General features: G+C 42.1%; 2 protein-coding genes across 2 annotated transcripts in view; one reads left to right on the plus strand and one right to left on the minus strand.

The window, feature by feature from the left end:
* Positions 1 to 13449, plus strand: part of mbtps1 (membrane-bound transcription factor peptidase, site 1) — a 252276-nt gene extending 238827 nt beyond the window's left edge. The window contains exon 24 of the mRNA XM_060877870.1: positions 13439 to 13449. The gene's annotated coding sequence lies outside the window, so the exon portion shown is untranslated. The remainder of the gene's footprint in view (positions 1 to 13438) is intronic.
* Positions 4232 to 23465, minus strand: part of LOC132851105 (hydrocephalus-inducing protein-like) — a 78709-nt gene continuing 59475 nt past the window's right edge. The window contains 18 exon segments of the mRNA XM_060877740.1: positions 4232 to 4799; positions 5039 to 5263; positions 5458 to 5688; positions 5828 to 5978; positions 6091 to 6254; positions 6534 to 6746; positions 6841 to 7057; positions 8689 to 8969; positions 9212 to 9370; positions 9477 to 9675; positions 9764 to 9933; positions 10066 to 10287; positions 10570 to 10777; positions 10990 to 11137; positions 17193 to 17358; positions 17524 to 17650; positions 17746 to 17967; positions 23145 to 23358. Coding sequence (XP_060733723.1) covers positions 4287 to 4799; positions 5039 to 5263; positions 5458 to 5688; positions 5828 to 5978; positions 6091 to 6254; positions 6534 to 6746; positions 6841 to 7057; positions 8689 to 8969; positions 9212 to 9370; positions 9477 to 9675; positions 9764 to 9933; positions 10066 to 10287; positions 10570 to 10777; positions 10990 to 11137; positions 17193 to 17358; positions 17524 to 17650; positions 17746 to 17967; positions 23145 to 23358 — 3830 coding nt within the window. The 3' untranslated portion in view covers positions 4232 to 4286.

Raw genomic sequence — 23465 nt, forward strand, 5'->3', positions numbered from 1 at the left:
AAAAAAAAAAGAAAAAAAAAAGCTCGGGCTGGTGACATGGCCCGCACACAGGAAGTGAGGCAGCGCCCCCCGCGAAGAAACCGGAAGCGGAGCTTTTTTTTCCGGTGAGGGACGCCCCTCACCGGAAAAAAAGCGGACCGATGTCACAAAAACCGCGAAGTCCAGGGAAAAAAAAAAATCCAATAAGAAGAAGAAAAAAAAATGCTCCCAATATCGGCCGGTCCAGGCTGCAGCTGTCCTGCTGGGTCCTGGTCTGGCGGAATCCTTCTGTCATGGACGCGGGGGTAAAAACGGACCCAAATGCAGGACAGCTTAATAAAAGCAGGGATTTAATAACTAAAAGACACAAAACAGGACAAAGACGAACCAGACGAAGACAACAGCGGATTCCGCGCTGCACAAGGCAACGCGGCTCAACTAAATACTAATGATAATCATGACACATGAGGGACAGGTGTGCAGAGGCGGGGAGGAAAAGACAAGGGCAGGGCAGACATGTGAACAAAGAACATAAACAAAAAGGCACATGGCCAAAGTCAAGTATAGATACTAGGGTTTAAAAATACTTCTGTAGAAGTTGAAGTATCAACTCGAGTTTTTAACTCAAGTAAAAGTGTAAAAGTACTGGTTTCAAAACTACTTAAAGTATAAAAGTAAAAGTAATGCAAGGAAAAAATGCCATTAAGGACAAAAGCTTAGGCTGTGCCACGGGGCCTATTGTGCACTACCCCACCTCCTCAAAAAACATATTTCTAAAGGTCATAATGACTATAATGTTATATTAATTTGATAATGTTGAAAAATTTGGGATGCACTAGACTACCTGTTTCAGACACATACCCATGTTTGCCACAGCAAACATCGTAAATTTATCATTATTAGTACGTTACTAGGTCACTACAATATTGTCAATAATTGACTGATAAAAACTATAGCTTTGCACAATTAACTTAAAATATAGCAATAATTTAAGCTCAGATAACATTTGGCTAAAGTCGAATTTCAAATTTGTTAATAATTGTCTGATAACAAAATTTCAACTCAATATGCTTTTTTAAATTAGACAGCGAGTTTTTGAAAGCCATTAGTGCATGGTATTTGGATACGCATAGCTTACAGCGCATGCACAATGACTTATTTTTCCATCCAACCATTTCAAACAATTCTTACAGGTCCGGCCAGTGATGTATAAGGGTTGGGGTTGGTTGGTCTTACTGGCTACCAAATCATCACTGGTGCTGGTGCTGGTTGTTGAGACATTACAGTAGGTTTGAGCCTTTGCCACGGACATCTTCATACTTGGCTCCGTCTGCTACGTCCAGCGTTGGGGTAACTGAAGTGTCACGTGATTTGTGTCATGTGCAGGTGCGATGGTATATGTTTATACTTGTCATCCAACCACAACCAAATTCACTCTATCCGGATGGTGCAATTTATATTGATAGGTTTTTTTGAATGATGACAAGCCGAAATGAAAACAAGCTGAAATGAAATAGGAGTAAAGCTGCTATTTTTAAAAAGTAATGAGTAGAAAGTACAGATATTTGCGTGAAAATGTAAGGAGTAGAAGTAAAAAGTATGCTAAAAAATAATTACTCTATTAAAGTATAGATACTCAAAATTTCTACTTAAGTAAAGTAACGAAGTATTTGTACTTCGTTACTTGACACCTCTGTTGATTATAAATACTATTACTCAACTATAAAGCACTGAATAGTCTTGCACCACAGTTCATGTTGTTTTTATGCTCCACCAGACCTTCTTCAATCAAAATGTGCAGACTATTTATTGGTACCTCAGGTAATAAAGGCTACAGCAGGGGCAGAGCTTTTTCTTAGAAAGCCCTACAGTTATGGAACAGCCTTCCATTCAGTGTTCAGGACTAAAAGCTGCTTTGGGACAATGTCCATTGTTAAAAGCGCTACAGAATTGAATTAAATTAGAATTTAATTGAATAAAGGAACTTATTTCTTTGTAGAAGAATTTACCCACAGCTAACAGAGTAAGGTAACATTGTCTGACTTTAGAAGTGATCATGAGTACCTACATATGTAGTTAACCATTATTGTGTTTGTTATTTCATATTTACAACACTTCTGTTACAACATTTCCATTTGCCTCTATGAAATAAAAATATATTAACAATTTCAGCAGTTAGTTCATAATTTATGTATTGCGGATAGCTGAAAAAGTTCTAACTTTTATCAGAACAGCTAACCTAGGCTAGCAATTATTTAACAGCTGAACAATGAGGGTCCTCCAGATTTGCTTTGCTCTAAGAGAGACGTTATACTCACTCTGGTTGCAGTTAATTTTTTAGCTTTGAGCTACCTTTGATGTTAGTCAGAAGCAGAAGCATACTTCTTGCTTGATCTATTCTTGTTCTGCTCTTCCTCTTCATCAAGAAAGCTATGAAGGCTGTTTTGTTGAGAATTGTAACACATTAGGACACTGCATCTCTTTCATTGTAGAGGAAGTAAAGTTATCTTTTGAATCTACTTCTGACAAAAACCTAAAATTGTGGAGAAGGCCCATTGAGGAACCATAATGCATGTATATTGTAACAATAATAAGTGTTTTAAAAACCTGGTCACTGCAAAATCAATGTCTGTGTCTAAAATCTGTCAACTATGGACAAACGAATGCCATTTACTGCATGGGTGGACAATGTGAATACTCCAAAAAAAAAAAAGTTCAAAACAGCTCGAGCAATCCAGCCTGCTTTATTTAGTAACTATTAAATGACACCATGCTGAGATTATTATTGAAAAAAAGTGATGTGGAAAGCTGTTGTCACATCCAACGATGCAAGTAACAGCACCAAGGTTGAAAACTAATAAGGGTTAGACAAGGACACTAGAAGTTGAATTTTACCACATTTAAGTTTAGTGTAAATGTGTGACTATAAACAATATCCAGCAAAGTATAAAATCTTGCTGTAGTTTTGGACAACCGCTAGTTTTGGAGGCCACTCAGGTGCGACGTATTGCTTAAAATTCTAAAAAACTACACTACATCGAAGTTTTGAACACCAGATGACACCACTATTTTGCCAAATGATTGACAAAATTGTAAATGTGATACTATCTCTTTACTATGTTGTACAGAAATATTATTGTTGCGAATACAGACAGGTAGGCAAGACTAGGCAGAACACCGGGCTAACAGGAAACAGAAACACATACAATGACTAGCGACAGGAAGTGAACAAACAGTGTGTATGTATATGTATATATATATATATATATATATATATATACATATATATATATTTATATATATATATATTAGACAGGAACCAATCACAAAGCAGAGACAATGAGTAACTAAGACAACAAACGAGAGGGAATGAATGAGTTCAATGAGTGTCCATGGCAACAAACGAGTGGGCGGAGCAAACAATTAACAGCAGGGCAAGACACAGACAGACTCATTACAATTATATGATATGTATGACTATTATGAAACAGTTTAGTTTAAACATTTTTTTTAATTTAAACAAATGTTTTACCTCATTCTAAACAGCACAGGCTCAATTCTTTTAGGCCATCATGGCATCGTATTTACATTTCTCTGTTTGGTGTACTCTTAAACTCTGAAACAGGCTGCCACAAATGATGTCAAACCTGTAAGCAAATTAACTTTACAGGAAATGATGTACAGTACAGCTCATCAAAAGAAGAGGTTTTTGGTTACAAACACTATGATTTGTTTTTTAACTGATTTAAAGAATAGCAAAGATTTTGTTTTTCCTTCAACAAACAAAAAACTGGACTCTGGCAAAGTCAGAATGGAATAGATGCTCGCAATAACCTCACACCATCTAGTTCTGAGGTGTTACAAAGTAGAGACTTGAAAGTAGAGACTGAGGATATGTTTCTGTACAAGGCATTGACATGTTTGAGGCTGTAAACGTGTGTTTGAAGAAACCTGTAATATTTTGCTGAACAGGCTATGCCAGCTAGGTGGACCAGGATGGCAGATAAATTATGAGAATTCTTATCACTTCATGGAAATGAGTCTCGGTGTTGTGGAGTGACAAATACAATTCAAATGAATTTTGAGGCTTAATATTACTAGTATGAATAGTGTGCTGTTTTGAATATTTAAATTTATATTTAATTATGCTTATATTGCTGTAAATAAATTATTACTTATGTTTTCTGGGTTTAAAACAACTGTAGAAGGCAAAAAGTTGTTAAAATATTTTTTTATTTGGAGACGAGTATTATGTGATTTTTAAAATAAACATTCATAAGGTTTGTCCTTTTGGCCTTGGCAGCATTTTATGACATCTTCTCTCTCTGAGGCTGCTCTGAAGTGATGCCCTTCAGGTAATATACCCAGGAGAGGCACTGGCCATGGCCCTCTGTGCGTGGACTGGAGATGATAAGTTTTCCTGTGCAGGGGGCCTTGGAGCCTTGCTGAGGGCTCTCAAAGCTCACAAGGATTTGTTGAGTCTTCTTTGAGCGAATGGTGTCCAGGCCCTTGATTGTAAAGGCTGGGTTATCCACTTGAAAAGAAAAGGCTGTGGTCTCCATGAAGACATTCTTGAAGGCAATAGAGATGTTGGAGCCAGCACGGATGACCAAGGGGCCCTGGGCTTTGGGAGGGGTGCATGTTCCATACAGAGGGAACACATAATCCCCTCCAGTGCTGGATGACAAGGTCAGTAGGCTTCGCACCTCACCTAATTGGCAGGGCTCAAAGTAGACTTCCACACTCACATCAGTGCCTGATTGGGAGCTTGCTGCCACTAGGATTACATTTTTTTCCACAGTGAAGTCAGGATGGTCTGTCTGAAGAGAGGTTTAGTAGGGTTAACAAATTTTTAGCATTGATTTTTCTTTGGTAAATGGAAAATATAGGTTATACAGTATTGGCCCAAATAAAACAGGATAAGATCATTTTAATTTCATGGTATATATAAAGAGAGAGTGACTTGCAAAGAACAATTATAACTGCAATGTAGTACAAACAATTTCAAATTAAATATGGAATATACACTGGAAATATGAAAACTTCAACAAAGCTGTACCTTGCAAGTGTACTCAGTTTTGACACGGGAATAGCTGGTGAACTTGGCAGTGAGATATTGCCCGCTGCCCAGTGGTGCTCTAAAGTAAAGGGGTCTCTCAGGAGGAGCAGGAAGCGCACGGAGTAAAAGCTCATAGTGAAAATAACCGAGTTCACTGTTAGACAGCATGAGCCGTGTTGTAGTTTCACCTGGACGGAGAGGCTGGTAGTCAAACCTCAAGGTTTCCTGGGAGAGAAAGAAAAAAAATAGTGTGTGCATGTGTGTGTGACAGAGAGAGAGAGAGAGAGAGAGAGAGAGAGAGAGTTTTAAAGTTTTTCAAAAACTTTACAACAAAGAAGAAACAAGGAATTATACATGCCTTTACTGACTGGTCAATTAAAGTAAGAAAAACTCTGATGAACACAGAAAATAGGTTATACCGTAGACTGTGCAGGCACTAAGAACTGAGGTTGCACATTGACATCGGAACTGCGGCACTCGGTTGTGAACAACAGGTTCATGGGTAGAGGATTTTCCAATTTTACACAGCCTGAAGTCATCTGCCTAACCACTGTGACCATCTCAATAGTGCTGATCACTCCAGGAGGTGTGGCCTTAAAGTTCAGGTAGTAAAATTGGTACTCCCCTGTGGACTCATTTTTAAAGATCAGCTGTGGAATTAAAAAAAGAGGTGTAAAATTGACCGAAATCAGTTAGCTTCACTTGGTTATAGCTGTATAATTGTAATAATTAACAGAATTTCATGTATTGATTTGGGCATTTCTAAAAAGTTGGTGGAAGTAGCAGTACTTTGGCATTGTATTGGCATTCCTTGTAGCTGAAGAAGGAGATTTTGTAATCTCTTTTACTCAACGCTGAAACATCCACATAATCAAGCCCCTTCAGCAAGACTGTGCTGTCAGGACGTTCTGGTTTAATTATCTCCACTATAGCACGGAATCTGCACAACAGGAGCACAGTGTACATTATACAACTATATATGAACATCCATTTCGGCCTGGATTGTAATTTGTGTACTAAATACAATTAATCTGTGTGCTGGTGTGTAGTACCTCTGAGGTTTGGGCAACCAGTTATGAACAGGGACAATCTCTGTGTAGGATGTCTTGCAAGGTACTTCACGGTTAATTGTGCTCACAGCTAGAGGTGGCTCTGCTGTGCCCTGTAGAGTGTACAGCATGCTTGAGCCATCAGGTAAAGAGAAAAACACGGAGCCCTAGAACAAACATAAAAGCACATTCACATTAAGGATTTTGCATACAGCTCAAGGAAAATAGAGGTCTTAGTTGAATGAAGATGTAATTTCTCTGTATGAGTAAAACTAACTGAATTTTCTTATTACACAAACTCACAAATTGTCTGAAATAGCTGACAAAGTCTATTTAAAGACAACTGACAACAGATAAACTGTCAAACAGGGATTCCATGTTTGTCCATGTTTTGTCAGGTTACTTAAGTTAAAGCTAAACAAACTGTCTGGCGTGGAGAGATTTACCAGGTGCTTTTTGCCATCCGTGGTCATGGCCAAGGGCTTATAGGTGATCTCATAGGCTTTATTTTGCTGGTAGGGCTCAATGAAGAAGGAGAGTGAAGCACTCCAATATTCACCCTCAATCACAGGCTTCAGATGCCAGTGCTGGTTAGTATTATTAGATAGAGTCACAGACTGAGTGCAATGACTACGGACCTGACACACAAAATTAAGCACCTGTCGATAGGAAAGAGAGAGAATAAGCATATAGGTCATAAATCAATATAATACAATTAGGACCAGTGATAATCACACAGAGACAATATTTTACCTGTTTGGGAACTGGGAAAGCAATGGAGGAGCCTGCAAGCGTAAGAGTTAAAGGCTTGCCCCCCTCTATAGAGCAGAAAATGTTATAGCACACATCCTGCTTGACCTCCACAGGAGCAAAAGTCACCACCAACGGCACCTCCATTCCTGGGCAGATATAACCTTCAGCTGGGCAGATACTGAAGTCCGGAGCAAAGGCCTTGGCATCCCACGTGAACCTGAAACAAAAATACACACAAGGTTTTTAAAAAGTTATGCAAAATAAGATTTGATTTAAAGGATTGATTTGCCAAAGCATAGTAGTAACTGCAAAAGTAATAAAAACATATAAACCACAATTCATAAAATTCACCGATCAGGCATAACATTATGATCACTGACAGGTGAAGTAAATAACACTATCTATTAATCATGGTACCTGTTAGTGGGTGGGATATATTAGGTAGCAAGTGAACATTTTACCCTCCAGTTAAGCTAATGTGTTAGAGGAAGGAATAAAGGGCATGTGTAAGGATTTGAGTAAGTTTGACATGGGCCAATTTGTGATGGCTAGATGACTTGGTCAGTGCATCTCCAAATCTGCAGCTTTTGTGGGGTGTTCCTGGTCTGCAGTGGTCAGTATCTATCAAAAGTTTTCTAAGGAAGGAACAGTGGTGAACTGGCATATTGCTGCACGTGGGAAGCAAAAGCTGGCCCATGTGGTCCGATGCTGGTTCTGATGGAAAGATGTCAGAATACACAATGCATTGCAGTATGTTGCATATGGGGATGCATAGCTGCAGACCAGTCAATTGGCATGTGAGCATCAGAACTGGAACACGGAGCGATGGCGAAAGGTGGCCTGGTTTTCTTTTACATAACGGGATGTCCGGGTATATGTGTCGCTCACCTGGGGAGCACATGGCACCAGAATGCAACCTTATCCTGCCATCCATGTGGGTGTTACTTTGACACAAACCACCTACCAAAGCATTGTTGCAGACCATGTAAACCCTTTCATGTAAACGGTATACCTGGATGGCTGTGGCCTCTTTCAGAAGGATAATGCGCCCTTCCACAAAAAAAAAAAAAAAAGGTTCAACAATATTTTGAAGAGCACAGCAATGTGTTTGTGGTGTTGACTTGGCCTCCAATTTCCCCAGATCTCAATCCAATCAAGCATCTGATGGATGTGCTGAACAAACAAGTCTGATCCATGGAGGCATGGACCTCACAACTTACAGGACTTAAAGCTGCTAACATCTTGGTGCCACATACCACAGCATACCTTCAGGGGTCTCTAGTAGAGTCCATGCCTTGACAGGTCAGGGTGGTTTTGGCAGAAAAAGGGGTACCAACACAATGTTAGGAAGGTGGTCATAATGTTATGCCTGATCAGTGTATGTGTACAAGAAAAAAATAATTTATAAAGCTAGCATGCACTTAATGATCAAAATAGGTAAATGAGTCCATCTGTAAAGAGAGAATATTTGTGAATATAATCATAATTAGGGAAAAAATATATTCAATAATGTATTCATGGACAGAGAGAATTGTGAACATTAAAAAAGAATGATGAATGATAAGCACCTCTTATTCCTTTTCTACAGTAAGTGTGTCAGATTCTGGTACCATTTTCCTTCTTCTTCTATTTCTTTTAAAAAAATCTGCACTGTAATTCATACATTTTGCCATTGCTGTAATGTTTTTTCTACTCCCAACAAAGTCAGTTGAGTAGAAACTGAAACTGTGTAAAGGGGTTTATTACTTACTGAGTTAAGTCAACAATGAAACAGAATGCTGAAACCCCTGGCCTAGAATATAACATGCACAAGATATTAGATATGAATATGTGCATGGATATATGTACCTAGCCCCAATGTCTCCTGTATTTTGCAGCGTAATCTGACGTGTGGCTTGGCTGTGCCGGGCCACACCTCCGAAGGACAAGTAGTTCTGGTCCAGTGTAACCTCCACACCCTGGCAGCAGCCTTTCAGCACCAGTAGGGGATGCATGGTTCCTAAACACTTTAGCTGCACCTCCTCGCTGAAGGGTGTCATGCGTTGCTGAGGGCTGAAGAGCACCTCCACCACACACTTTCCCCCTCCACCCTTCAATGTCACCTCCCCACTTGGATTCACTGACAGGACCTGAAGAACAAACTTACTGGAGTGGAACCAAACTATTTAACTAGCTATTGTGAAGTACAATTTAAAAAAAGGACAAATTTGAAATGAAGAAATATACTGTAGGTAGGACAGATATATTATTATTATTATTATTATTATTATTATTATTATTATTATTATTATTATTATTATCAACAAAAACAATAATAATAGTAGCAGTACTAGTAGTAATAATATTGTAAAAGACTGTGTATGTGTCCTACCTTAGAGTTCAGGAGAGTCTGTGCAAATGGTGTGAAGATGAGAGAGAAGGTCAAGGAAGACAGACTGTTGTTGATCAGAGGGATGAGCTTCTTGCTCCTCTGGCCCACCTGCAGAGTTCCAAGCTTCAAAGTCTTTAATTTGGGATCTTCTACATCAATCTAGGGAAACCAGAGCTTGATATTATTTAAAATCATCTAAACATATAAAAAATTCATAATGACATGTAGGCTATTCCAAGTGGTTTAAAAATGTTCTTTTTCTCACCTTCATCTCAATTCCTTTCCCCATTATTTCCACTACCTGCCTTGAACACGCATTTATCTCAAAGACTACCTTTTCATGGTAGTGCGTTGCTTCTCGGGGGTAGAATGTGATAGGCACCTCAATGCTCCCACAAGGGGGCAGTACATCAGGCATGAAACCCACTTCCAGAAAAGGGGTGTTGGAGAATAAACAGTCCATACTATAATAAATAATGAGGAATCATACAATTAAAAATAGTAACCAAAAGAAAAATTATTGAGTTATAATTTATGCATAATGAGCCGCACCTGATTCCTCTTTCCCCTTTGTTGCTGATTAACAGTGTGCATGTGGCAGGCACCATGCCATCAGTGTAAATAAAGGTCTTTCCAAAATTGTACTTGATGAAGGAAAACTCCAGCCCCAGGCTGGAAGCAGAACCCATCAGAGTGCACCGGAAAACTGGGCCATCCTTTATCTACAGAGTAACATGAATTAAAAGCATGAATAATAAATTCTTGTTCAATAAATATCAATTTCTAGAAATAAAAATAAAAATGTTGCAAAAAAAATAGAAGATAGAGAGGCAAAAGAGAAAAAGGAAGGATGCCTTGATTAAGAAGCTCATATCTTTGAGGTCACACTTCTGCAAAGGGAAGAAACTGAGGATGCAATGATTCTGTTTTCCCACTGGTACCACAGCTGTTGTGGGCTCAAACTGTAGGTGGCGGTGCAGCTCTTTAGGCCCTGTTATCTCATACTGCACGTCCACATCAAACCTCCCTGGGTTGAACACCACAAAGGCACATGTGGACTTACTATTCATCTCCACCTTTCCAAAATAAAAGAATGAAGACATTTTGTATCGACTCAAGCTCCAATCTTCCTTAAATTCACATCTAATAAACATACCACATTATAAGACACCGTGCTAATTTATATCATGATTCTGTCAATTCATTACATATTAAAATGTACCAAGAATAGTGTTAGAAGTTTCATTTATACCACTGAACATAAGCTGAACATTTATACCACTGAACATAAGCTTCATTTATACCACTGAACATAAACTTCAGAGTGACTTCATTTCATAGCTTATATTATAACTCACCTGTTTGAAGTTCACAAGATGACAATCAGAAGCAGAAAGTTCAGTTATGGCCCCTTCTGGACTCTCATATCGGACCCAGACATTCATGTTATAACCATCCGCCTTCACGTTCATAGTGAGTGGCTGAACTTTTCCTCTGATCATCATGCGTAGGTTAAATGTCACCAGACCCTCTTGTGTGGGTGTGAAGGATATGGCCACAGGGAACCTGATAAACAAAAACATAATGCACATAGCTGGTGACCATAACTTCCTTTTATCCTCATTTAGCAATGATGTTTGATTCATATTGTTTATATTGTTCATATCACTATATTGTCATATCACTATATTGTCATATTGTTCATATCACTATATTCATATAGTGATAGGACTGTGGTTCCTTTTGCACAAGAATAGTGTTGAGAGGGATGACCTTACTTGTCTCTGGGGGGTACTGTCCCTTGCATGGGCTTCAGTCTTAGGCTGTCTCTGAATGACTTTGTATGCCGAGAGACCTCATCAATAGCAAAGTAGAAAGGTTGGTCTTCTCTATTCACCAAATACACAATCTTATGGACCTCATGACCTACATGTGTACAGATTCATTCATAATAATTAATATGAAAGTTCCCAACAGTTACTTATTGTTTTGGAATGATACTACCACAATATTATGTGATATGTGATAGCTGCACACAGTTTGGGTTATCATGCTCTAATTACAGTGTTTCATAGTAAATAAGTAAATACATGATACTCGATGGTTTAACTGTGGTATCATATATATATATATATATATATATATATATATATATATATATATATATATATATACGTATATATATATATACGTATATATATATACGTATATATATATATACGTATATATATATATACGTATATATATATATATATCTTATTATACTCCAGTATGTTGCTATATGGTTGAAAAACAGTGTTTGAATATAATCTTTCAATTGGAATAGAAAATTTTATTGTTTTGAATTAGGTAAAACCTCCTTAAGCAGCAAACACATCCACAAAACTTTTCTTTAGCTGCTGAAAAGGCTTTTACATGGGTCAATAGGAATTTTAGACCATTTAACTTTGCACAACTGTTTCAGTTATTCCTGAAATTATTCAAATTCACATATTTTATCTACTTAATTTATGATCCATATATGAGTAATTAATATAGAAATCCAAAATTTTTGAAAAGACCAAAAATCAACCCCAAACCCCAAGTCCCCCAACAACAAACCACATGATAAAAGCACGCCCAATAAGGAAAAAACCTGTCCTTACTATATTTAACTGTGGTTAAACCGTGACATTTTATTCATGTTGTCTTAGTAGAGACAGAAATAATATATACGTTTGTTTTATGAATCCATCGAAAAAGCATCAACTTATATAATGTATGATAAAATATGTATCATACCATTCATACTCTTCTCTGGCATTTTTTAAAACATAATCTGTTATGCTCATTGTTCACTCTTTCAATTCTGTAAAACATTATGATGTATATAAGTTTGGGTTCCTTAATTCCCAGTTCTTTGATAACAGAGTGAGGTGTTTCACTATGGGAATAGCTTTGGGCATGACCAACTGCGGAAGCTCTTATGACACCACGTCTGTCTTTGACAGACAGGTCGACCTGCGACCAGGCTCCGCCCTGCCTATATCAGACAGGTCGACCCCTGTCTACGTCATAAACAAGATTTCTTCCCGTCCAAGTGCAAGGAGGGAAGTGCTGGTGAAACACCTCACTCTGTTATCAAAGAACCGGGGATTACGTTAAGTAACCCAAAGTTCTTTTTCTAACTTCGCTCAGTTTTTCACTATGGGAGATATAGACAGCTCCTGGAATGCACCCATATCACTGTTTCTAAATGGGTACAGAGGAACCAGCTCCCAGCACTGCGTGCGCTAAGGACGGCTCCGAAACGTCTAGCCTATAGAATCGCACAAACATATGCGGCGTTGCCCAACTCGCCGCCAAGCAAATGTCCAGAACAGAAACTCCTCTGAGTAAAGCCCACGATGTGGCCATACCCCTAGTGGGATAGCCGCTGCCGAGATAACGGCTTCCCTGTGTGAGGAGTAGCCCAAGACACAAACAGCTGGTCACAAGTTCTGAAACCAGTTCTTGGATGTTGAGACAAGGCATTCTGCTCCTCCGGAGAAGTAAACGGAGGAGGAGAAAAGCCGCCAGTACAGTAGATGGGCACCTGCATGCTGATTCCAAAACCTTAGGCACAAAAGCAGGGTTAGGACGAAAAGAAACTTTAGTGAGCACCGGAGCGAATTGTAAGCAAGACAGGCTAACCAACAAAGCATGTAAATCACTCACACGCTTGGCTGTCACCAAAGCCAGGAGCAGTGCCGTCTTAAGAGAGAGATACTTAAGACTCACTGCCTCTATCGGCTCAAATGGATGTTGAGACAAGGCATCTAAGACGATGGGCAGATCCCATGAAGGAACCATCTGTCTAGACACCGGCCGTATGCGCCGCGCCCCCTTCATAAAACGACTTATTAAAGGGTACTGGCCTGCCGACTTTTCCCCAAAACCTACATGGCAGGCTGAAATAGCTGCCAGGTACACCTAATAATCACTCTCCGCCCAGGGATAATCACTCTCCGCCCACACCATTCTTCAAAAACACGCCATTTATTGCTATAAAGAGTGCGGGTAGAGGAGGCTCTCGCACTCTGTATAGTATGTATAACTGACGAGGGCAAGCCAGCCGCATTCAGATTCCACCTTTCACGGGCCAGGCCCAGAGGGCTACGTCCGGATGAGGATGGTAAATCTAGCCACCCCCCCACCCCCCGCTCCACACGATCAGCTTCTTTGCCAACCGATGCAGCTGAAGGGAGTGTGTGCCCCCCTGACGGTTGATGTAAGCAACCACTGTGGTGTTGTCCGTTTTCACTAAAACATGCTGACCTCTGAGAAAACTCAGAAAATGTTTCAGTGCTAGCCACACCGCTAATAGCTCCAAATAGTTTATATGTCTGTGCATCAGTTGTGGCGGCCACGCGCCGTTCGCAGTTCTGCCCATTAGGGTTGCTCCCCAACCCTTCAAGGACGCGTCCGTTGTCATAGTTAATCTCGATGACACCGCCCCTAAGGGAATCCCCGACCCGAGCATCACAGGGCTTTTCCAGTGTCTGAGCGCTTCGACGCATGCATGATTGACTCTCACCGACGCAAATGCGCGATCCAGCACTGAAAATCCCTCGTTTTGAGTAGCCCCAAATGCACTATCGCGATCACCGAAGCCATAAGCCCCACCATTCGTAAGCACAGTCCGTACGGGACCACTCGTCCCCTCTGAAAATGAGTGAGACATTGAGTGGAAGACGCTATTCTCTCTTCCGTCAACGTGACTTGATACGAAAGGGAGTCCAAGTTGAGCCCTAAATACTCCGTTGAGAGGGCACCAACCAGCTCTTTATCATGTTTATCCTGAAACCCAGGTCTCTGAGGTGATTCAGGACAATCTCTGCGTCTTTTATGGCTCTTGACGATGAGCATATCAGATAATCGTCTATGTAAGACAATATACTTATGCCCCTGTCCCTCAACGGGAACAGAGCTGCCTCCACACATTTTGTAAAAACCCTCGGAGCTAACGACAGCCCGAATGGTATAGTTTGAAATTCATATGCTGTGCCCCGGTATGCAAACCTGAGGAATTTCCTGTGAGAGGGATAAATGTCTATGTGGAATTATGCGTCCGCCAGATCTTTCGTCACGAACCAATCGTTTGGGCGAATCGATCGACACAGCACCTTGTGTGTCAGCATTCTGAATGAATACTTTCTGAGGTGCTTGTTTAATATACGTAGATCCAAAATAGGACGGAGGGCTGTGCCGCCTTTCTTCGGAACTACAAAATAACGGGAATAGAAGCCCCGACAACTTTCCTCCCCGTGTACCACTCTGATTGCCTGCTTGTGCAGGAGGGTTTCGATTTCGGCTGTCAAAACACGAGCCGATTCTCCCTCGGCCACTGACATGATCAGCCCGTTGAAACGAGGCGTTTTCATGGCAAACTGGAGTCTGTATCCCCGTGAAACTGTTGCTAAAACCCATGGATGAACCACGCATGCGCGCCAGCTGGCTATGCCGGCGGAGAGAAGGCCCCCATATACTTCCGCCCTGCCATCGTCGCGCAGTGATGACATCATCACACGCGCCGTGCGGGCTCCCGCTGACGGGGAAGCGAGCACTGCCCCCAGCGGTGGGACTGGGGGAGCGCTTTTCATGACTTTGTATTTTTTGGAGTTTTTTAAACATATCGCCCTCGGCTGTTTGCCTTGCTGCGATAGTGCAACATTTATTGATATGTTTCTCGAACCTGGGGAGCATATCACCCTCAGCCCGTGGCTTGGCTGCGATAATGCATGTTTTATCAACAATTCCCCTGTGTGTGTGAGTGCTTGGTGACACTGCACATGGCTCTGAGCCCTTATCAAACTTAGAACAGAAGGGCTGAACTCCCGCCTTCTTCTCTTCGCCGGCGGAGAGAGAAGGACGGGGGAAAAACCTGTGTGTCAGGTCGCACGCTTTTTCTTCCTTTCCTCTGGGTGGGGCGGACAGTTCCTTGCCACCGCGGCCGCAAATGAATGCTTTCCCCAAGGTACGGAGCCACCCGGACGCGGTCGCTGACTGACCTGTCCGCTGTGAGCAGGTCTCAGAGCTCTTGCGGTCATCAGCCTCCCTCTCGATGCTGTGGCTGCTGCGAAGCCCTGCCGCATCGGCTGAGAGGGTGGTCGCGCCGCCTGCTTGCGTGGCAAACAGAGGTGAAAAGCCTCATCCTTCTGTTTTCTGAGGGTGCTGGTTTCTCTCATTTTCTCGAGAGCGGACCCGAATAAACCCTTAGTCGGGTCGTAAGGGGCATCCATCACCTCCGCTTTCTGAGCGTCACTCAGGCCTGACAGGTTTAACCACAGCGCTCGCTCACCTGACACGGCCAGGCCCATTACGTGGCCGCAACCCTGAACCGCACCGCGTGAGGAGCGCAAAATCAGGTCGTTCACGACACAGATTTCGTCCCAGAGTGCCGGGTTCGGTACACCTGAGTCCAACTGCCGCCCCATCTCCTCCAAAATCTCCACTTGATATGCTGACAGTAAAGTCACAGCATTCAGCGAGCATACGGACTGCCCGCGTATTTGTACATCCTCTGAAGGGTCGTGGCGGTCAAACGGTCAGTCTTACTTGGCAGTGAAAACAGATGAGGAGGAAACAGATTGTCGATTCGGATGGAGGTGATAAGCCACTGAAGGCTCCACTGCTGGGGGTCCGGCCAACCCCAGCTCCTCCATTCCTTGAATCTCCAACATCGAGTGCCCCTTGGTTGGGAGCTCGCTCTTAAAGGGGCTAGACCAATATCGAGACATCTCCTTCATGTATGCAGGCACCACAGGCAGGAGCTGTCTCGCTGCCGAGTGGGCCGGCGGCAGCCTTTTCCCAACATAAAGGTCTCTCACTGTTCCTTCGGCAGCTTTGTCGGCTGGCCAGGCAAGGCCCAGCTTCCCCGCGGCCCGTTTGCACACCTCGTGCAGGCTGCTGTCAGCAGGGGGGGCCGAATCGGTCCTGCTAGGTGGTCTAGACTGTTGGACTGGGAAGGGGGAATTGTCTTCCTCCACTTCGTCATCCATGCCCAGATCGAGGAGGTCAGAGTTAGCATCGCCATCTGCGTCCTCGTCCCCCAGTTCGTCATCCACCTGCATGAGAAGGCCATCGAACTGCGGAGGCATGTCCAGGGATTCGGCTTCCATCATGTCCGCCCAGCTCTTACTAGCTCGCGGCAGATGGGCCATAGCTGTCAAGGCAGCTTCAGACAGGCAAGGGTCCTGCTGGTTAGCTACCGACACTTTCAGCCTCCTTTCCAAGATTTTCACCAGCAATGACGCACAGTGAGCGCATGTCTGCGGGTCCGCTAGCGACGTCTGAGCGTGCTTCGGGCCCATACACTCTATGCACATAGGATGAGGGTCCCTGCCCGAGATGGTAGCTCCACATGATGATGGACAGGGGTGGGATACAGCCTCCTTAGTCTTTAACTCATGCCCTTTGGCGGGGGTAATCGCCGTCGACATAGCGCAGTCTAAAGACTCGTCACGACACGTTAGCCTGTTAGACGTTGGATTAAACCTTTGGTAGGTCCGCCTTGACGCGTAAACCGAAGCAAATTAGATGTTTCCTACCGCTGTAACTGAATACGCAGCAGGAGAACAGAATCTCCATGACGCGGACATTATTCCAAATTTAGGGATGTCACTCACCACAATCCCTCTACTGATGTCGCATTCGCCGACGGAATCCAATGACGGTCCGTCTATTGAACAGTTAAGCGAGATCAGCAAGTCGGGATGTGCTGAGAGAGCTTGCTGCAGTCTCCCACGGGAAGAAAGCGCGAATGACGTAGACAGGGGTGGACCTGCCTGATATAGGCAGGGCGGAGCCTGGTCGCAGGTCGACCTGTCTGTCAAAGACAGATGTGGTGTCATAAGAGCTTCCGCAGTTGGTCACGCCTAAAGCGATTCCCATAGTGAAACACCGAGCAAAGTTAGAAAAAGAACCTCTCTCAAACCTCAATTAAAATCACTTGGAATCTTACCAATAAGCAGACTGCCGAGATTAAGATGAGCATGATCAATGTACACATTTGGATCTTTTGCTGTGCCCACCAGCAGGAAGGGAACTGAGAACCTATACTCTGGAATTAAGAAAGTCCAGAAGGATTCCACCAAATCTAGTTCTTGGGCATGGTATTTAAATGAGACCTGAGGAAATGGATTTTTTCAAGGTTAATATAAAAAAATTAAATGCAGGATAATTTAAACATATCAGGATATACTGTAAATATATATATATATATATATATATATATATATATATATATATAATCATATGCTGAATATAATATGCAGTTATTTAAACTATTATACCTCCACTTTCTTGCCAGGCTCAATTGAGTCCTTTGGTGTGAGGCAGGTAAAGGGTTTAACTTCTGAGTCTTCACATTTCCACAACAATGAATATGGCTTGTTCGTGGGATTTACGACACTGAAGGTCCTGCAGAAACAATAAAGTATGCAAATTACCAAAACGATTATTATAACAAAATGTCAGTAATGATCAAAAGACAAATAGAACTGCAGATGGATCACCTGCAGATGGATGTGCCGACCCCTGTGGATGTGAATTCAATAACTTTGGTGTTGTGATCCAGCTTGGCTCTGGGTGTAGACCTCTGTGGGCCAGGGAGCTCAAGGCTCTCTCTGTTATCTGTGAGGTATCCTGAGTCTTCCAGGTGGAAATGGCAGTAAGGCATCATACTGCATCCATTCACTGCTATCACGGGGCCTTGCGTGTCCTTCAGATTTGGGATGCTGCCAATAAGTCAATGTAGATTGTGTTAAATGCTATGTTTTCAAAGGTACACCCAGTATTAGAGTGTTAATAAAAAATGGAAAGACACACTTTATAGTGAATAAAAAATAATTGTACTAATTGGCAGAGGTGGGAGTAAGTCACACATATGCAAGTCACAAGTAAGTCTCAAGTCTTAACCTTCAAGTCTCAAGCAAGTCCGAGTCAATTTTTGTGAGAGTCAAGTCAAGTCACTGCTTTATGTCAAGCAATTCAAGTCAAGTCGTAGCTTGAGTCACGCAAGTTACTGGCAAGTCATACAGATGTTTGATGATTTAACTAAATGTATATATTAAAGTAAAATCTACAGTATTTATGGACTATGATAGTTTTATTTGCAACAAAAAATGATTATATGCATTTTTTTTTAAAAGGCGTCCACATACAGGTGAGTTGTAAATCTAAAAATGAATTAAAATCAAAACTACAAAGCTTAAGATGTAAATGTAACTGAAATAAGGCCAACATAAAAGCATGAAAAGTTTCAATATGCCTCAAACATGGCAGAAGACGATGGAAAAGTGTATATATAAAAAAGTACAATGGTTCCTATGCAACCAAATGGCATTTTTTGAACAGGCATTCCCTTTTAATGGGACATGAACACATCCTTAAATTAGATCCTTCCTGTTTAACAACAGAATAACAACAACAATGATGTCAATCAAAAAAATGTCAATTATTGAATCACACAAACCTTGAAGTGAATTAACTATTGTGGAGAGAGAGAGAGAGAGAGCGAGAGAGAGAGAGTAGAACACACGTAGATATTTTGAGGAATGTTTGTAACCAAACCATTCATGAGCCCCATTCACTTCCATAGTGGGAAAAAAGAATACTATGGAAGTGAATGGGGTTCATGTATGGTTTGGTTAAAAACATTCCTTAAAATATCTTCCTCCGTGTTCATCAAAACAAAGAAATTTATACAGGTTTGTAACATGTTTCCATGTTTCGTCACGACTGTTAAGGTTTATTAGTTAGTGCGCGCTCTCCCTCTGCTTCAGTGGCGGAACTAGAGATTTATACATGGGGTGGCCGGGGGTGGCCAAGGCAACTTTAGGTATATTATGTATATTATGGCTAAACTGGGGAACGAAGCGATCTCTCTTGTCTGATTAATCTGTTAATAGCGTCTAACGTCAATTTATATAGCGACGAAATATTTTTCTGGAAAACTAAATCCTGATGTTTAATCTCAAAAGTTACCGAAATTTGATGTTTTAGTATTAGTCTGTTACAGTATTCTTCTCTTCCTCTCAACTCTTTCTTGTCATTGATTGATGGATTTGAAATGTTGAGCGGCGCCGCGACCAAACGTCAAACAAAGACGTTCTATTCTTTTGATAGCTGAAATGAGATGTCAATCAGCACCAAACGTCCAATGCTATCAAACTAAAAATTCGGGGTGGAACCTGGGGTGGCCAATCAGATGTCAGGGGTGTTCAGTGCCACCCCGGACACCCCTCTGGCTCCGCCACTGTTCTGCTTGCCTGCTGCGTCACGTGGATAGATTACGCTCTTGCGTGCGATCAAAAACAGATTTAAAAAAAAAACCAAGTTATTTCGAGTCATTTAACTCAAGTCACAAGTAAGTCTCAAGTCATGAATGTCAAGTCAAAGTCAATTCTCAAGTCTCAAATTTGCAACTTAAGTCTGACTCGAGTCCCCCATCTCTGCTAATTGGTGATTATATATTCACAGTGCCAGGCAATCTATACTAAAGCCTTACTATCTCATTAATTGAACTGGTTACAAATGGATTCATTTGCAAATCACTTGTTTGAACATTTACCCAAGAAATCTAGCATTGATAAAAATCCCATTATTTTGTAAAACTTTTGTCAGGCTTCACATTGATCATTCAGTCTGAGTTAAAAAAAAATCCAATGCTGTTTTTATCATAACTAAACTCAAACGTGCTTTGTCAGGAACATATTTTGCATTATATGGTTGATCATCAGGGTTTGCTAAATTTTTGTAAATCCAGTGTTTTAGTTATGTCTGGTTACATAACAATTTAAAGAAAACTACTAAGGGAATGAGATGCTACATCAGGGCTGTTGCTATGGTAACGCTTCTTTGAATAAGTGGTGTCTTAAGCTCTGTGCACACATGCCAATTTAATGGCTCTTAAAGGACACGTGACAAAGTGATTACGTGCCAGCAAGTCCATATTATGGCATCTATGTCTCATTACTCCTGCTTCTATATGTGGACACCAGGGCGAGGCCAGCGGTGCACCATCTCTTTCGTATATGTAACGTGCTGTAGTAGTTCCCTTACAAGGGAACTTGACTCTGCATCAGAGATGATGTACTGGGAATTCCGATACCTACGCACCAGCCAATGACTGTGCCAGTAGTTGTGAGAGAGCACGAGCGGACTGGGAACGGAACATCAGTAGCTCTCCAACTTATAGAACCTGATAAAGGTGTGCGGAGGGACCAAACGTCTGCAGCACAAATATCTTCAAAGGGGAACACCCTTGGGTAAAGCACCAGTGGAGTGCCATCTAGAATGGAGACTAGGTCTGTGAACCAAACTCGACAGGGCCAACGAGAAGAAACTAGGAGAAGGTTGACTCGGTCGTGGTGAACTGAGCTATTGGGGGAAAGGCATACAGAGTCTTGGCCACATCAGGGTAGCCGTTCAAGCAAGGCGTCCATTGAAAGAGTCCTGTGAGATTGACATGCCCCTAAAGCAGAACCCAAAGCAAAAAGCAGTTGTCTTTCCTACATACAGCAAGAAGGGTACGAAGCCCATGGAGCATAACCCTTATGAACCCGAGGGGATGTCTGCGAGGATGAAAGCCCGCACCCCTGAGCCAGAGCTGAAATCACCTCATGTGAAGCAGACCCAAAGGAAAAACTTTGGCTGCTGCCATTATGAGGCTGAGCACTCTCTGTGCCTTGGCGACAGAGAGGCTTCAGCCTAGCCGCATAGCTTTCTCTGCTGGCATAATGGGAGCCACCAGAGTGGGGGACAGATGTGCCCGCATCGTGGTGGAGTGCAAAACAACCCCCAGAAAGGTGGTTCTCCGTGAAGGAGAAAGCACACACTTCTGGGTCCAAACTGAGGCCTAAAGACCTCATATGGGCAAGCACAGCATGACTGGCAATGACTGGCAGCCATAGCCTTCAACTGGGACTGAATGTGCCAGTTGTCCAGGTAATTCAGTACATGGATACCCTTGAGACGCAGCGTTGCCAGGGCAGTGTCCATGCAGTTCGTAAATGTGCATGGTAAAAGGGCTAGACCAAAAGTAAGATCACAATACTGGTAAGCCTTACCCCCAAAAGTGAACCTCAAGAACTTCCAGTGCTCTGGCAAAACGCCTATGTGAAAATAAGCATTTTTCAGATATTGTCACAAACCAGTCCTCGGACTTGATCTGGGAAGCAATAACTTTGAGTTTGTTCATCCTGAACTTATAAGTCTTCAGAGTACAGATCAGAGCCCACACTACGGTATCCAGGACCCACTGAGAAACGCCTGGCAAAAGTTTCCACGATGCCTGATTATCTGAAAGTGGTGTTATCCTCATGCCGATTTCCCTGGTGCACTGGCAGGTGCTAACCCAGTGTATAGATCTTTGCATGAAAGAGGGCATGGACCCCACTGCTCCCCGAAGCATCAGAGGTGATGGGGCAGGAAGTAGGGGAAGCCTTCCTGAGGGCTAGGAACCCCAGCCCTTGGGCATCAGGATTCCTTCTTAGCCTGCCTGAACAGGATGACAGACCTAAGGTCTCCTCTTGCCTGACAGGTCTGCCAACAAATACCGGTTTTAAAAGCCGGAGTCCAGATCTGGGAGTGTAAGATGTTCTATGGCCCATTTCCTCAGAAGCGAAAGAAGTTCCTCTTGGAGGAACGAAGTTTGGTCTGTGCCAACAGTGGGCAGCACAACCTGAAGCTGTGTGCAACACAGGATTGTAGGCCTTCCCAAAAAGGCTGAGGAGAATAAACAGGCGGAATATGGGTCATTCCACAACCTTAATACCACAGTGTGGAGGTCTGCGAAAATGGGAGGTGCCTGCATGGAGATGGAAGGAGGTAGCGATGTAAAGCTTAAAGCGGACAACACTAACCTTTCATAGGACCAGTCTAAGCTAGCTACTGTAAGCAACGGCACTTGTGATCACCTCTAGGAGCTAATAGAACACCAGAGAATGCGGTGGCAATTCAACTGCTACTTGCTCAGTTGCCCACATTGATCTCCTCGGAATCCAATACAGAAAATGATAGTAATTCTATATTTGTTTCAAGAGAAATCGTCCAAGCGTGTTACCGAAACCAAAGTGGAAGAATTAAGGTGCTTGGCTGGAGTACACTCTAACAAGCACTGATAGAGCTTAGAGACAATGAGCGATAATAGTTCTTTATACAGGTCAGGAGAAATTACAAAGTGAGTTCCTGAATTCGAAGCAAAGACATTAGAGTCAGTGGAGAGGATGAGAAAAAGGACTCACCCATCTCTCGTTGGTTTTCCACCAACTTAACCTGTAATCTCCATGACCGAAGCTGATGCAAAAGCGGAACTCAACAGAAGCGGAACTCCAACCTGGAATGAAGCCAGCAAGAGCAGAGATCCCGAAAAGCAATCGCTCATAATGCACACAATTGCTCGTTCCATGATAAAGAAGAAAAGACCCAAGTTTTTATGTATATTCATTTGCCCTAGTCTCAGACAATTATATAGACAATAGACACCAACAGACACAGAGCGCTTCCTGAAGACTAAGAAGCTGGAGTAATGTGATGTAGATGCCCTAATATGGACTTGCTGGCGCATAATCGCTTCATCATGTGTCCTTCACGAGCCATTAAATTGGCGTGTGTGCACACAGAGGTTCAGACACCACTTCCTCAAAAAAGCCTTCCCAGGAAGGCTATTGAAAGGAACTCAACTTTACTAAAGATTAAAAATTGAGACTCATTGTAAGTATAATTGTCTAATGCACCTTTTCTTAGCCATGAAGATAAAAACTAAGTGTAATGGTTATTAACCCATTACAATACATAACAAATGAAACTGATGTAAAGAAAAAAAAACAAAAAAAAAGAAAGAAAATTACATTGAAATTTTAAATATATCATTAGGAACATAAGATTAAGCAAGTGTGTTTTATTTGCAGACCTGCAGACTAGTCTGGCCTCATAATAGGATACTTCTAGAGGAGAGAAGCGTATATAAAATATCTGGTTGGTCCCAGGCAGGATAAGCCCCATATTCGGCTCCACAGTGAATGGAGGAAGCTCTGGATCTCCTAACAGCAGAGTAGACAGGCTCCACAAATTGCTGGCTGGCCTCAGCCCTGTTTGATTGCCTTTGGCAGTAGTGGGGGACATGTCTGTACACATAATATTGCATAAACTTAAACTTAACAAGATTAACACTCACTTACTCTACTATGAGTCATTAAGAATATTACAATTTTCTCAAAGGCAGCAATTTCTA

This window comes from Tachysurus vachellii, chromosome 9 (assembly GCF_030014155.1).
Source record: "Tachysurus vachellii isolate PV-2020 chromosome 9, HZAU_Pvac_v1, whole genome shotgun sequence".
NCBI lineage: Eukaryota > Metazoa > Chordata > Actinopteri > Siluriformes > Bagridae > Tachysurus > Tachysurus vachellii.